At 32.8% G+C, this 15171-nt stretch overlaps 1 protein-coding gene across 1 annotated transcript in view; it reads right to left on the reverse strand.

The window, feature by feature from the left end:
* The window catches only part of LOC150075446 (uncharacterized), a 200192-nt gene that overhangs the window by 658 nt on the left and 184363 nt on the right, over positions 1-15171 (reverse strand). The window contains exons 5-13 of the mRNA XM_090388307.1: positions 14893-15063; positions 11883-11992; positions 10677-10791; positions 9505-9727; positions 9088-9152; positions 5682-5762; positions 3069-3260; positions 1610-1695; positions 301-412 (exon numbers count right to left, since the gene is read on the reverse strand). Coding sequence (XP_090244433.1) covers positions 301-412; positions 1610-1695; positions 3069-3260; positions 5682-5762; positions 9088-9152; positions 9505-9727; positions 10677-10791; positions 11883-11992; positions 14893-15063 — 1155 coding nt within the window. The remainder of the gene's footprint in view (positions 1-300; positions 413-1609; positions 1696-3068; positions 3261-5681; positions 5763-9087; positions 9153-9504; positions 9728-10676; positions 10792-11882; positions 11993-14892; positions 15064-15171) is intronic.

A 15171-nucleotide genomic window follows, 5' to 3' on the forward strand; every position in this document is an offset into this window, starting at 1 on the left:
TCAAGATTGGCCAAATAAAGGTTATATTGGATTTACATTGGTTGAATAATTGACAAAATCAAGTCAGAAAAAAAGATATGAAAATTTATACTGATTGCATAATTAGCCAAAAAAGTTGGAAAAAGATATTTAAACTGAAAGACATTGAAGTTGGTTGCACAACAACCAACTTCCATTTCTTCCAAAGACATTAAAATCCAAACCCGAAATCTAGAATGTTTTCACTATTCATCAACAATTTAATTTGTTAATTGTATCATAAATACTAAATTATTGATTAATTATATAAATCCCACTAACCTTTGCTGGTTACATTAAACGTAACAATGCTGTCTTTTTCTACGTAGTGGCTACGTAGACACATCTGCGAATTTCCTGAGAGATGCAGGACCTTATCATTTTCAAGGAAAGACTAAAGAAAAGGAAAAGAATCATCAAATTTCCTCTTGAATAAACACTTAAACTGCATTAAAACTATGACAATCAATAAATTCATTTATTTGAAAACATCAGTAGTTTCCCGAAATTAGAACGATTTCATAACGTCCGTGTTTGGCTCAAACTCAATTGATGCCGAGTTAACCCCCAGGCAGGCTAGATCTGCACTATACCTCAGCTATTTACTGCATGTGGTAGCGAAAATAGGACATTAACTTAATATAACGCCAAAGGCCACTGCGTAATGGATCAGCTTTCCTTGCGGGAGAGCAAGTCAGTGATTGATCCAAAAGGTGTGGATTTTCATCCATCTGAATTATAGATATTCACTTCTCTTGGTATTAAATAAGCAATAGTAAGAGATGCGTATTGCGCAGAATATTTTAAATGCGACAGCCATATAATTCGCCGAGATTAATCAAATTATGATATTTTAATAGTATAAATAATATTGATATAACTATAATAAATTGTTGTTCTAGTTGGGTTTTAGGAACATCAGCGACTAGTCATATTTCCCCTTATGTACTGTCTGTAAACTGTGTTCTGTGGTCGGTTTTCTGTTTGCTGGACGAAAAACCCGAGTTTTCGTGAGAAAAAAAAGCACCCTCGCCTGAGATCGACTAACTCAGCCACATTGTGAAAAAGGCCCATACAAATTCCTCTTGTCATCGATGGGACTCGAACTCAGATATTTTTTGCCCATACACAGTTTATTCTAAGAGGGCCATTATAACAAACCTACTTGACACCATCTTCGACATGCTAAAAATATTCAACAAGAAATCCCAGATGGATTGTGTCTTGGATATCACACCTGCATGACTGTACATTCCAGCTCTCGTCAACATCTTCGAACTATTTTCATTTGACAGACAATTTTCTGATGATACTGGAAACAGTCATTCCTCTTATCGTCACGCACCAGAACCTTCAATGGCACACCTTTGGGTCCCCGGGTGTCCCCCAGGGAGGACACCTCCCTTCTACTCTTTCTGCTGCCTTTCCGAAAACTTTTCCTGGAGGACCTGAATTGTCAATCGTATGTTAATGATCTAAAATTCTTTATTGTTTCGGATGGTCCGAATTCAACGAGACACACAAACATTAGACTGAAAATAAACAGCCAAAAATCAGTACATATCTATGACAACAACAACAACAAACTTACTATGCAATATCTCCTAGTAGAACCTACTGCTGTGGCAATTACGAAATAAGTTCCATTTTCTTCCCAACTAGCATGACACTGAAATCCTATAAGAAATATGGAGTTCTTATTTACAAATAGTATAATTAATATCATATAGTTAACTTTATTCTAATATCTATTTAAATTTCGATTTTTTTAAAATGTTATGATCTAATCAGGGCCGGTTTATTAGCAAAATGAGGATACGCTACATCGGGCTTCGTGTTTGTAGAGATTTTATTTCCTACCTTATTTATATTTAATTACATTCAGTATAAATTTACAAATTTTAATTTTTAGTAACGAAAAAAAAACAATCAAAAATCTCAATTTGTTTCAAATTTCAATTAATATAAAATCATAATAAATAATAAATAAATACATAATAAATAAATTTTAGTTGCACATAATGAAATTTAAAGTTAGATGTCGCTGCTATCTATAATTGCGAAATTCAATAAATATACATTTATTACCTATTTCTCAGCGACATCTAGCGTGAAATATTACTACTACAACTAAAATACAAATTGTTGTTAGGAATTCTTACTTATACTACTGGAGATTTCTTAGGATTCCAATTTTTCTTGTCGCAAAGAAGCGAGAATTGCCAAAGCTTTACAACGTATTTTCCCCTTCTTCGTTCCCCCCCTCAAAGAAACCCAGTGAAATAAGTGGAGTATGGAATTAACATTTAACACCCACCATGATATTGCAGGCTCACCTTATACCGTAAGTCAGTTATAAAATAGCTTTCGCAGACTGACATATGACCCTGCTCTCGACAGCTCAAATCCTTGTATATCGGCAAGGATTACAGCCAGGTCGTTGATTTGACAGTCCTAAGTACGTGTCATTAATCTTTAGATGGTGGATTGATTCTATCTACAGAACACCCCGAGATTTTCATTATACTTATTTACTCATAGACGCGATGAAACAAGGATGAATGGATTTTTGTTTTTATTTTATTCTTTTTGACATCAATTGATGGTTTTATTTATTATCTATTTTTATTTCCACAAAAACAAGACAATAAAAAAGGGAAAGATAAATTTGTCTCAGATAATAACACGTGATTAGGTAGAACACGTGATTATTTCAAAGCGTGTTGTAATTATAACGCGAAGGTTTCTATTGTTTATTTAAAATTATATTTTTTTCTATAAAATTAATTTGATTTATTTAAAATAATTTTATGTAATTGAATAAAAACGTATATTATTAATCTTATTAGTTAATTTCGGTAAGTTATTTAGACACCTTTTTTAGTTTAATCTTTGTATATTGGCAAGATGATTAACAAATCATTTGGAATGTTTCCGGTTTTAGACATTTTAACTCTAAAGATTGAGGATTTTAGTTCGAGGTGTTTTTAAACATCATGAGGTATTTTTAAAAATCATGAGGTTTTAATACTAATTATTTTTATATTTACGTTTTCTTCTGATGTCTGATGAGCATCTTTCTCTTAATTCCATTCTGTCCAGAGCTGAGCATCCAGACGTTAATGTGGAGTCTTCCGAACAAGATGGCTTCTCTATAGCATCTAGATGTGTCATCAAAGATCGTGGACCTTCCATCGTATAAATACCTAACAGGGGACATTCGCCTACATCTGGTTCTGAAGCTAGAAGAAAAAAAAAAAAAAAATATATATATATATTCCAGACGATTGACGCTTAATATTTTGAGAACTCAATATATATTCGAAACATTTATACGATCTACTCCTAATATTTTGAGAACCCAGTATACAACTTTTAAAGATTTTACTAAACAAGAAAGAAAGATTGAGTTATATGGGAAAAAATCAAAAATAAAAAAAATATATATATATGTATACGAGACATTTAGACGATTGGCGCCTAATATTTTGAGAACCTAGTATACATTTTTACAGATTTAACCCAGCAAGAAAGGAAGATAAGAATTGAGTTAAACCTCAATATATAGGGGGGGGGAAGGCAAAAAAATATAGTTGAAACATTTAATAAGATTTTACTAAACAAGAAAGAAAGATGAGTTAAGCCTCAATACATAGGCAAAAAAAAAAAAAAATATATATATATATATATATATATATATTTGAAAAATTTAGACGATTGATGCCTAATATTTTGTGAACTGACTGCATAATTTTTAAAGATTCTACCCAACAAGAAAGGAAGATAAGAATTGAATTAAGCTTCAATATATGGATGAAAAAAATTATACATGAAACATTTAGACGACTGACGCCTATTATTTTGAGAACTCTATATATTCGAACATTTACGATTGACGCCTAATATTTTGAGCACTCTTACATATTTTAAAAAGTTTATTAACAAGAAAGAAAGATTGAGATTTTTGCCTCGATATATAGACAAAAGAAAAAAATATATATATATATTTATATATTAGAAAAATTTAGACGATTGGCACCTAATATTTTGAGAACTGCCTATGCAATTTTTAAAGATTCTATCCAACAAAAAAAGTAAGATAACAATTGAGTTAAGCTTCAATATATGGTTGAAAAAATTATATATGAAATATTTAGACGACTGGCGCCTATTATTTTGAGAACTCAATATATATTCGAAACATTTACGATTGATGCCTAATATTTTGATAACTCAGTATACATTTTTTAAAAGATTTTACCCAACAAGAAAGATTGAGTTAAGCCTCAATATATGGGTAAAAAATAATAATAAAATAAAATAAATAAATATATATATATTTATTTTTGACACTTAATATTTTCAGTACTCAATATACGTTTTTTAAAGATTTTGCCCAATAAGAAAGGAAGATAAGAACTGAGTTAAGCTTCAATATATGGATGAAAAAAAAAATTACATACTGTATATATATTCGAAAAGTTTTGACGATTGACGCCTAATATTTTGAGTACTCAATATATATTAGAAACATTTACACAATTGACGTGTAATATTTTGAGAACTGAGTTCTTTAACATTCTTGAACATTTTTAAAATTTCACACAACTGGAAAAAAATTGAGTTAAGCCACAATATATGGAGGAAAAAATAATAAAATAAATAAAAAAATATATATATTCGAAACATTTAGACGATTGACGTCTAATATTTTGAGAACCCAGTGTACATTTTTTAAAAGATTTCACCCAACAAGAAAGGAAGATAAGAATTTAGTTGAGCTGCAATATGCGAGCTAAAAAAAAAAAAAAAAAAAAATCCTTTAAGAGCCACATCAAACCCAATTAAAATTTAAATAATAGTTGTTAGGGAAAAAAATTTTCTCCTACTGTAGTAATTCAATTTTGCTGTAAGACAACACACAAAGATCCTTCTCTTAAAATTCTGCAAATATTTTATTTGAACCACATTAATGTAATACTCCAACATTTTATTATCTATTCATAACCAACTATAAAAAAAATGGTTCTCTCGAAATACAACCCAGTTTACTTAAAAGCGAAATGGAAGCAAGATAAAATCACCTCTCGTATGAACAGCAGGAAATCCATTATCACATTAATGAAACTAATGGAATCCAAAAGCAGAGCATGAATTCAATCGAAAAAGCATGTCCGATCTTATTATCAGTTTGTTTTCTACTTTACTTTATGCAAATACACCTGCAGAGTATACTTAAAAGGTTTTTGTGAAGAAAACCATAGAAGTATTATGAAATTAGTAATTCTACATTAATATTTATTTCCTTCTTTCAATCATTCTATTTCTCTGGATTTTATATTTTTATTCTACCCATTCTGACTGCTGTGTCGCAATTTTATGCAATTATTAATCAGTGGTTAGTGTGCAGGTTGAGGGTTCACCTTGTCGCTTGTTCGAACCTGCACGACGCGACAAAATGCTCGATTCATTGTTAGTAGTGATATAACCTAATTTTTTTTCCCACTATTAGTGAACTACATGGTCTGAAAGTTCGATAAATAAGAATATTACGTTTCTATTATGTTTTGTCACATCACTTTTGGGACACACTGTATATAACTGAATTTTTTAATGAATTATTATATACTTATGGGATTTTCAGAGAACTAATCCATACTTACTAGTGATAGTCTCGTAGCTTGTCATGCGTGGAGAAAAATAATGAACAGTGCAAGCCTCTGAGGCATGTGGGGCCAAGTTACCTAAAGATTGAGAAAATATATGAATATATGCTTAATTCATAATAATGAATATGTAATGTAAATATACACTACTTCTTAAAAATATTCGGAAGCTATTTGTTATTTTTAATTTCGGGCCAAGGCGACCAAAGTCGTAAGGTGTCAATGTACTGTGGTCGATTTCCCTTTTTGCTGGATGAAATATCCGGCTACAAAAATTCTTCATATTTAGATGGGTCTAGATCCAAAGCATTCATGACCACCGAGGATGACATATATCGGGATCTGGTAGGTCGAGAAATATGATGGAGTAGGATTGGCGAACGCCGAACACTGTGCCAACATCATTCGCAAAGATTTCAATACCAAATTTGATATCGAGCTTTGAGATATGAATAGTCCATAAGATTTTGCAGTATTGGTAGGGAATTTCAAGGGTTTGGTTTTCGTTGAACAGTTGCACTTAACAAGTCTCACATAACTTAACGAATTCTAAAATTCATTTGAGTATTAGATACAGTTCCGTAGATCCCCCTTGCTGTTGTACCAAGTTCTATGGAACAGTGAGTCTAACTACTCAACTTTCAAGTCTGATAATTGGAACAGGAGCTTGGATTCAGAGAATGTCCAATAGATGCTACAACTTCGGTACATCATCCCAACAATAAAGTTCGGAGGTAGTTAGTATCAATGTTGGAGGAGGCAAAGGATCAGTGCAACAGGAGACACTGATATTTTAAACAACTTCATGTTACCATTAAAAGTGCCATTTCTATGAAACTGGGCCTTCTTGTACCAACACAATAATTTTCTGTCTCATAAAGGCATCTGGTATGCTAACTTCATCGGGAAAGAGCATTATTATGCTCGAACATGAAACGCCCAGTTTCCAGAATACTGATATGAATCCAGCAGAACATCTTTAGAACAAGATGAACGAAAGACCACATGAACTCAGGTTTTTCGTCCAGAAAACAGCAAATCGACTATAGGAACACGCGCAATTTACAGTCATAATATATATATATATATATACGCCGCAATATGGCCTAAGTTGCCGGTGCGCCTAAAACCCTACGCCAATAAGAACAACCCTCATATGGTTGAAATGGAAATAAAAACCTTACCCGAGAAGATAATCTGTGCGGGTTATAACCACTTCCTCTCTACGGGGTGGAACAGATCCGAGTTCATATCCCGTCAGTGGGGCAAGGAAATACACTTCGTGGCTTTTGAATGGGCTCCCAGAAGAATCTGGCCCACCTTTCGGAAAAATCAAGTAGGTCAGAGTCTGGAATTGAGACAGTGCGAGCTCCATTGGGACTGGTCCACCTTTCCGTGGTGTGGACGAGTACACAGAATCACTTGATGCTTCTGGGTAGCCAAGAGGCCAGAACAACACAACAACAGAACACAAACAAACCTACATTACCCCCTTTTGCAGTGGTACTGTCCTTCACAGATATACGAGGTGGAGTTGAACTGACGTTCCAGGTGCTGCCTTTTACAAAAGCACATGTCCATGTCCACTTCATGGCGGAGTCAGTCGGTCTCAAGCGTGAACGGCAAGATTTTCAATCCACCGGAAACTCAGGTTTTTCATCCAGTAAAACAGGCAACTATAACACACGCAATTTATGGACATAACACGCGGGTAGATGAGAGCGTTTTCGGGTGGCCCTGCAATCACAGTTTCATCAGATAAGATAAAAGTATGTTTTCTTGAATCCGTGAACTAGTGAAGCATCAGAAGAGGCCAATGTTCCATCATATTTTTCTTGGCACATTCTCCGTTTGGTTCGACTCTATCCCCAACTCCATTAAAGCCAAAGTGGTCCCAAGCCTCATTAATTTATTATAATCCAGATACTTTTGAGAGAGTAGTGTATTCAAAATCAGTTACTGAAATGCTTCAAGTTAATCGCAACCAAAGTGACACTTTAATCAATACCGTATATCCGATTTCAATACCAACCTTCTGTCCCCGAATAAAAGAATAGATGCTTATCTAAGACACCGGAAGTACTCTTCAAACGGTGTCATCTTTTCGAAGGCACAATCGGCCCTCTTGGAGTTAAAACTGGTGAAAGTACCTTAAAGAAAATAAAAATGTAAAATAAGAAGAAGTGCAGGTTAGACTTTCCATTTGAATCGGCACTGGGTAATATTTTCTCAAGGTGCCTCCTCTTATCTTGTGCACAGCGAGTCGAACGAGCCCACCGCATGTTTGGGATCAGTAACGGCTTTCTGGAACGTCTCTTTTTTACGTCTATTCAAATCGATAGTTGCCATAAATCACGAACGCATGCAGACCCAGTGACAACCAGAGGCGTTGTAAGTCCATTGCACCCAATAGCTGAATGTTAATTTGCCTACAAAGTCACGTTTCGTATTATCTTTAGAACGATTTCTATTCTAGGCATCTTCCAGGCAAACCCTCCCCCCATCTTCTCTCTTTCTCTCTCACCCTCTCTCTCTCTTTCTGTCGGTAGATAATTATGAGAGATACGATTTTTAAAGTAATTTTTAACCTTCTAAGAGCTTTTCTTTAGCATCAAAACTATCTTGAAGCATTCTTAACAATTTCTCTCGCCCTTCTGGTCACATACGTCGTGATATGTAATAACTGGGAAGGATGGAAGAGTTTTTCGTTCTTTTCTTTAGCTTAGAAGAACGTTAAAGAATAAATTCTGAATATTATCAAAAATTATCTTTCATTCTTTCTACCTCTGACATCTCTTTTGAAAGAAGAATAAAGAAAATAATTGTGCCTAGCATTTTACTGTAGCATTTTTCAAGAATTTATACTTATAAAGTAGGAGGGGAAAAAATCTTTATCACTAAGGGATGTGGCAGAAAGAAATAAATAAACAGAAAAATTAAACTAAAAGGAAAGTGAGTTAAAGCTTTTTCTTTATTTCGATTGTACGTAGGAAGAGGCAATGGAAAACCATTTTTATTAAAAAATTATTGGTTTTAATTATTAATTGTCATTAAAAATGGAAATTAACGATTAAAAAGAATTAAAAATGCCAATTAATAATTAAATTTTGTTTAAAAAAATGAAAATTAATAATTAAAACGAATTACAAAAAAAGTATTTAAAATTAAATTGTTTACATTCACTAAGAAGAACACTAAGAAACATGATGTGATCTGAGCATGCGCATTGCTTCATTATTCGGAATGAAAGTTAAAATTTAAATAAATTTAATTCCTTTTGATTTTTTTATATTACAGTAAGATCTCTTTAAAGAATGGTTAAAATATATTCATTTTATGTAATATTTACAGAAATTTATGCCAATTTACAAAAATAAAGCGAAAATTCATATTTTTAATTTACCTCTTTGAAACTCGGTAACATGTGGCGCCCTCTTGTGTATCCGTAAGCACATATAACCACTATTGCTATAAAAAAATCAAAATAAAAACATTATTATTATTATTATAAAATGAAATTATTCTTTAAAAATATATTGATTAAGAAAAATTAAAGTGTATAGTTAATTTTTTATAAAGATATAAATAATTATTCATTTTAAAATAAATCAAATAATTTAATTAATCAAATAAAATAATAAAATAATTATTAATTTAACGTTTAATTAATATAACACTAATTTAATATCTAAAAATGAATAAATAATATATTTTATTATAAATAAGATCTTTACTTGAAACTTTTTTTAAGATAAAGGCGATTAAACGGTAATAAGTAAATTAATTGAAACGATTTAATTGGATTTGATCGGTCACTTACCATCCAGCAGTTGCATGAGCAATTAGTTGAGTGAAACTGTCTGTTTGATGCCCCTCGTGCGTGCAAACCACCCTCATCACTAAATTTCCGGTTTTGGATTCTGTTACGCGAAAGGAACTATTTCGTTGACTGAAGTTATAGGATTGTCTTCTGTCTAAAGTTGTCCAATTCCTCGTGATTGAGGTCCACTCTGTAAATTGACATCTGGCATGTGGATGGCTAGCTACGTCCACACAATAAAATGGAATAAATTTATAAATATTCGTTATCCAAAAAATATTAAAAAATATATTCTTAATTGAAATAATGAAAGGTTACATTAAAATGCATGTTATCTATAGATGTATTGGGTATTGGGACCCTAAGATAAAGACAAGAATTGTCTTTATCTTAGCGTCCCAATGCTTTTGACAATGTCGTATATTTGAATTCCTGGCCACTGCTAGCTCTGAAAGGTATATTATATACGTATTACAATTTTAGTATACAATAAAGACACCTGTCAAAGAAAGTCGCATATTTTAGGTCGTTCAAAAAAGAATCGCCAAGAAGTATAAGGTTGGGACTTTGTAAAACATATTGTAAAACTACAATATTGTAAAACTCACTCGTGTTTTTCTTCTTTGAAGCTTTCACTGTCCTATTTTTGAAGATTCGAAGACTTGCAGCTTTGGTGGTAAATAAGGCATTCAGCTTTTTTCCCTCTTTGCCAACAGAGCACCACACTAAGCTTCTCTTTGGACAGTTTCCTCCTTTGCAATTCCTTTTCTCATAACGAAAGATTTTTTGAGAAAATCCACAAAAACGAAATTTTCCCAACATTATTAAATTGGTCTTTGAAAAAGTAATCTTTCGAGACAAGACATTTTTCCTGTTTTGACTTCTATTTTCTGGGAAGTTGTTAAGGACACTTGTTGATTAAAGGGAGAGAATACAGAATATAATGTCACGTCTTTCTCTCAAGGCCATCAGTGTGTGCCATGAAAGTATGTAGTTTGTAAGGTTGGATTCTCCCCCATTAGTCTTCAATTAACGAAATACAGTTATCAGTATTACAGCAGCCATAAAAAGAAAAATTGAAATATTATCCATTTTATCCGGAGGTTTGTGTTTGAAAATGTATTTTATTAAAAATTATCTATTAACATCATTAAATTTTATTTTTCAATCACCTTTAGTGAGTTTCAGGGTCCTGGAACCCTCACTGGCTGTGAAGAGCCCGTCACAGGTTGCATCTCCCGACTGTGCTACTAAATACCCTGTATGGTCCTTTTGTTTTTCATAGACCTGGAAAAAAAAAAAAAAAAAAAAAAAGACAAAAACGAGGTTAGTTTGTATTTATACGCAGATCTGAAAAATGGTGTCAATGGTAAATATTTATTTATAGGAAACAAGGCGCAGAATAAACACCACATTTACAGCAATGTATTCTTTAAATCACTCCCTTGCCCTCTGTCTTTTTTGTGTTCTAGAATCCTATTGTGCTGAATAGGGCTGATTTCCATTCCTTGTAGATTGATGTTCAACTTTGCATTTTCATCTTCTCGTGTCATTGGGTTGTACAGTGAAAATTGTCTCTTTTCACACATCTGAGCAAGGCAATTTGCTTTACCACGGACTCTTACTTGAACCTCGTGAAACATTTTACTTTAATTTGTGTCTACATGCGCAGAAAGAGAGAGAGAGGAAAAAATAAAACAAGAAGTAAGACAGCTGAAAAATACATTTAACCTAGAAATCAAGCCTGTTTTAGATACAAGTGTCTGTGTATATATGCGCACGTTTCTGTTATTTCATTAATTAATCCTTCCCAGGAGAATAATTAACGAAACTGGAAGATGACACTTGCATTTCGCGTGCTAAAAATGCTCACTCAGTCTACTTTTTTTTCTTGCTACAGTGGATCTAATGCTGACAATTCTTCCATAAAGCTTGCACCGCCTCTCTTTGCGTGTTCAGAAACATTTCTTGAAAAATTCTCTAGAATTTAAGAAAACTCCAAGAATTACGAATTCGCTGTATTTTTCGCACGTCGTAATTACAATATTGAACATACAATTAAAAGAGAAAGAAAAGAAAAGGGATTAAAATCGTTTTTCTTTAACCAACAAGATTTCTGGAAGTTGCTACATTTAAAAGTGGTTTGATCTGCCAAAATAACATCGCTATAATTTCAAGTTTTTTAAATATTTTTGAACCCCAGTGTATGTTTATTCAACCTCACTTCAATGAAAAATATTCAATGATTAACGCTGTAGAATACGTATTGTATTAAATAATGGACTAGAATATTTAATATTATACAGTTAAATAATATATAATAATCTATATTAATTAAAGGAAATAATAAATAAAATTGAATATCTTTGTAAACTTACAAAGCAACGAAATTTGTCTTCGTCTGTTTTCGTCATCTTGTGTTCCAGCTTTCCCACCAGGTAGCGGGTCGATCCTTCTTTCCATGATGCAAGACATACCAGTTCTTCCACTAAATAAATAAATGCAATTTAAATAATTGCAATTAAATACAATAAACGTTAACCATTAATTCATCTGAGCAAATTCTATAATTTATTTGATTATAAATAGCGTACAATAATTAGTTATGTTATTTATCAATTCATTTAGAAAACCATTCTAAATTACTTTTACGAAATAATTTGAAGTAATTATGGAAATAATGTTATTCTTAAGTATACATTAATAATATTGATATATGGTAATGTAATAATATAATATTAATAATTATTATTACATTAATTATAATAATATTATTATTATTAATTCGATCGATTAAACACAAGTCGCTAGCAGATGACCTATGACGTCAAACCTACTCAGCGCGTGCATGGATGTAAAAGTTCTAAAGCGTATTACGTCACAGTTTGGAGATTTATTTATTCTCAACGAGATTGAAATGAATTTATAAAATAGCTTAAAAAAAGCTTTATTAAAATAAATAAATATTAAATATTTTATTACTCTTTATTTTTATTTTAAAGAAGAGATGAAAGACTAAAGAAGGCGCTGCAAGACAGACAGTGACTGTCATTATTATCGTCACCAAATAGTGCGCACATTCACTCACTCAGAAACAAAAACGAATGTTTTGATTGAGTTACTGAATCACAATCAATCTTGTCATAATAAATTTGCCTTTGTGCGATAACAGTGCGGGGGGTTAGAGCTGACATTTTCATTTGTTTAGCTTTCAGTCCAGATGCATTTACAAACTTCAAAGGATGTATGGAATGGTTCAACTCCGCGGAGCATGCGCAGAGCACACTCCAGCTCCGAGTTCTGTTTTCTGTAACATAAGAACTTCTAACGCCTCATCAACCTAAGTAGGTGGCCGTTTTAAATCTAATTTTACTCTTAGATACATTTTTCTTTCTGTTACATTTTTGCCAAAACGCATATAAATTTAAAAGGCTGATGTATAACATTTGTTAGCAAAATGGCAGTTCTGAATTTTTAAATGACCGTATATAAATTCGAGAAATGAAATTATGATCCAATTAAGATTATTTCTCGTGCATTATCCTATTATTCGGTGACATGCTGTGCATTAGATACGATTATTAACCCAGAATAAGAAAAAACAGAATTGAAAATGTAATAAAAATGATAAGGCAAAAGAATTTTATCATTTTTTTAATCTGAAAAAAAAAAAAAAAAACCAGCTAAGCTTTTAGGGGTGGAGAGCCATTGCTACTTTTCAGTGCTATATTCAACCGCAGGAGGGTTACCATTTTATACGGTTCGCTTATGGAAATATGTAGACTTCTTCTTCAGTGTGTCGTCTCTTTGCAGAGATTAGCTGTCATCTTCTCAATGGACGAACGTCAAGTAGACGCCCTAAACAAACCCTCATTATTTTGATCATACCACTCTCGAGGTTTACCAACCAAGATGTCCTTTTTTTTTCCCCTCGACCTCTTTTTTCCATTGATCTTGCCTTGGATTATCAATTACAACATCTTATTTTTAACATTCCAATCCTAAATATTTTAGTTTCCTCTCCTTAATGGTGTTGTTACTTCTGTCTTTTTCTTCATCCATCTCATGATCTCATCATTCTTTACCTTATCATTCCATGACGCTCTAAAGCCTTTAACTTATTCTGGGTCCTTTTTATCAGTGTTCAAGCTCCAGCTCCATTAAGGAGGGGAGAAAATACAGAACATCACAATATTATTGTTCTTAAAAGGAAGAGTAAGATCACTGCGCGATAGAAGGTTCTTCATTTTAAGGAAGGTTGCACGTGCTTATTCAATTCTTGAGCGTATATGGTTTGGTATTTTCTAGCTTGTAAAATGAACATGGTTCATATAAAGTGGAGGCATAAGAAATCCAGAGGCCGGCCCTGGTTGAAGATTAGCAACCTCCACCTCTTTGGGGATAATGTTGTCAGGTAATCTCTGAAAAACCAGACTGCTGTCGGTTTCATATATCCTCAACTTCCGGTACCATTTATCGCAACTTCCTGTTCCGCATCTATACAGTTCAGCCTATAACGGTTGCAAAATTTATTAAAACTCTAGTATATTAACTATAATGAAAACTGAGTGTAAATATCCGTTATTTATCATACAGTAAGCCCAGATAAGGGATTCTTGGGGGTGAAAACCGGAAATTTTAAGACACTTTTCTAGAATTTTAATAAACCTAAGTGCGGTAGAGCCTAATAATGCAGCATCTGGGAAATAGTACAACTTTAGAACGAGTTGCCATGGTATTGCATTAGTTCCATATACAGAATCCTAGGCGAGAATCCATGGTTTGTTTGTATAAATGCATCAATCCAAGAAGTGGTTTGAAAATACTCCCTTAATACAGGGCTGTCGTAAATTTTCCATATGCCAAACGTTTAAAAGATTCTTTGGCTTTTATTTCTGTGGTGAGAATATGCAAAAACCGTTTAATGTTAAAGTAGAAATAGAGGTTTTCAGTCTATTTTTCCGATTGTAAAATAACGGAGCTTACTTTATGTTCAGGCGTATCCATGACAACCACAAAAAAAAGAGGCTTTTAGTGAGATACGAGAAAACGTAAACTAACGCCCCTGTGTCACGTGTGGATAGCGTTCATGGCAGAAAGAAAATGTTACATTGATCGAGCGAAGTATTTTCAAAGAGCTATGAGATTCTTTAAATAACACCAGTTCACCTGGTATTGAATATGAACAACAACAACAAAAAAAATCGCTTTTATTCATATCTGTATAACAGATGGAAGAAATAGTAAAATCTTGAGTTTGTACACATTTCTTGTCGTCTGAAGTCGCTAAGCCGGCCGAAGTGGCTTCCGATTTTTGAATTTCGTAGCGAAACGTACCCAGACGAAGGAAAGAAGATTAAAGAAAAAGACATGGGGTTTGTTTCCTACCTCTGCTTTCTGAACCAAGAACATCTGCGCAAGCTTGAAAACGAAAAAGAAGATGGGAATCATCGGTACATGCATCGATAGACGAAACGGGATAGATGCAGTCTCCATGGCCTCTGCTGTATGTGAAAGTGTAAGGACCTCTGAATGGACAAGGAACTGGTGCAGTGTCCACTGAAAGAAATTAAGGTGTCGTCAAAATATTTCTTTTAAATTATTGAAAAAAATAATAATTTATGGAGTATTTTCCTATAAAATAATAAGTAAACTATTTTTAATTAA

Source organism: Mastigoproctus giganteus, chromosome 14 (assembly GCF_048544385.1).
Source record: "Mastigoproctus giganteus isolate SK-2022 chromosome 14, ASM4854438v1, whole genome shotgun sequence".
Lineage (NCBI taxonomy): Eukaryota > Metazoa > Arthropoda > Arachnida > Uropygi > Thelyphonidae > Mastigoproctus > Mastigoproctus giganteus.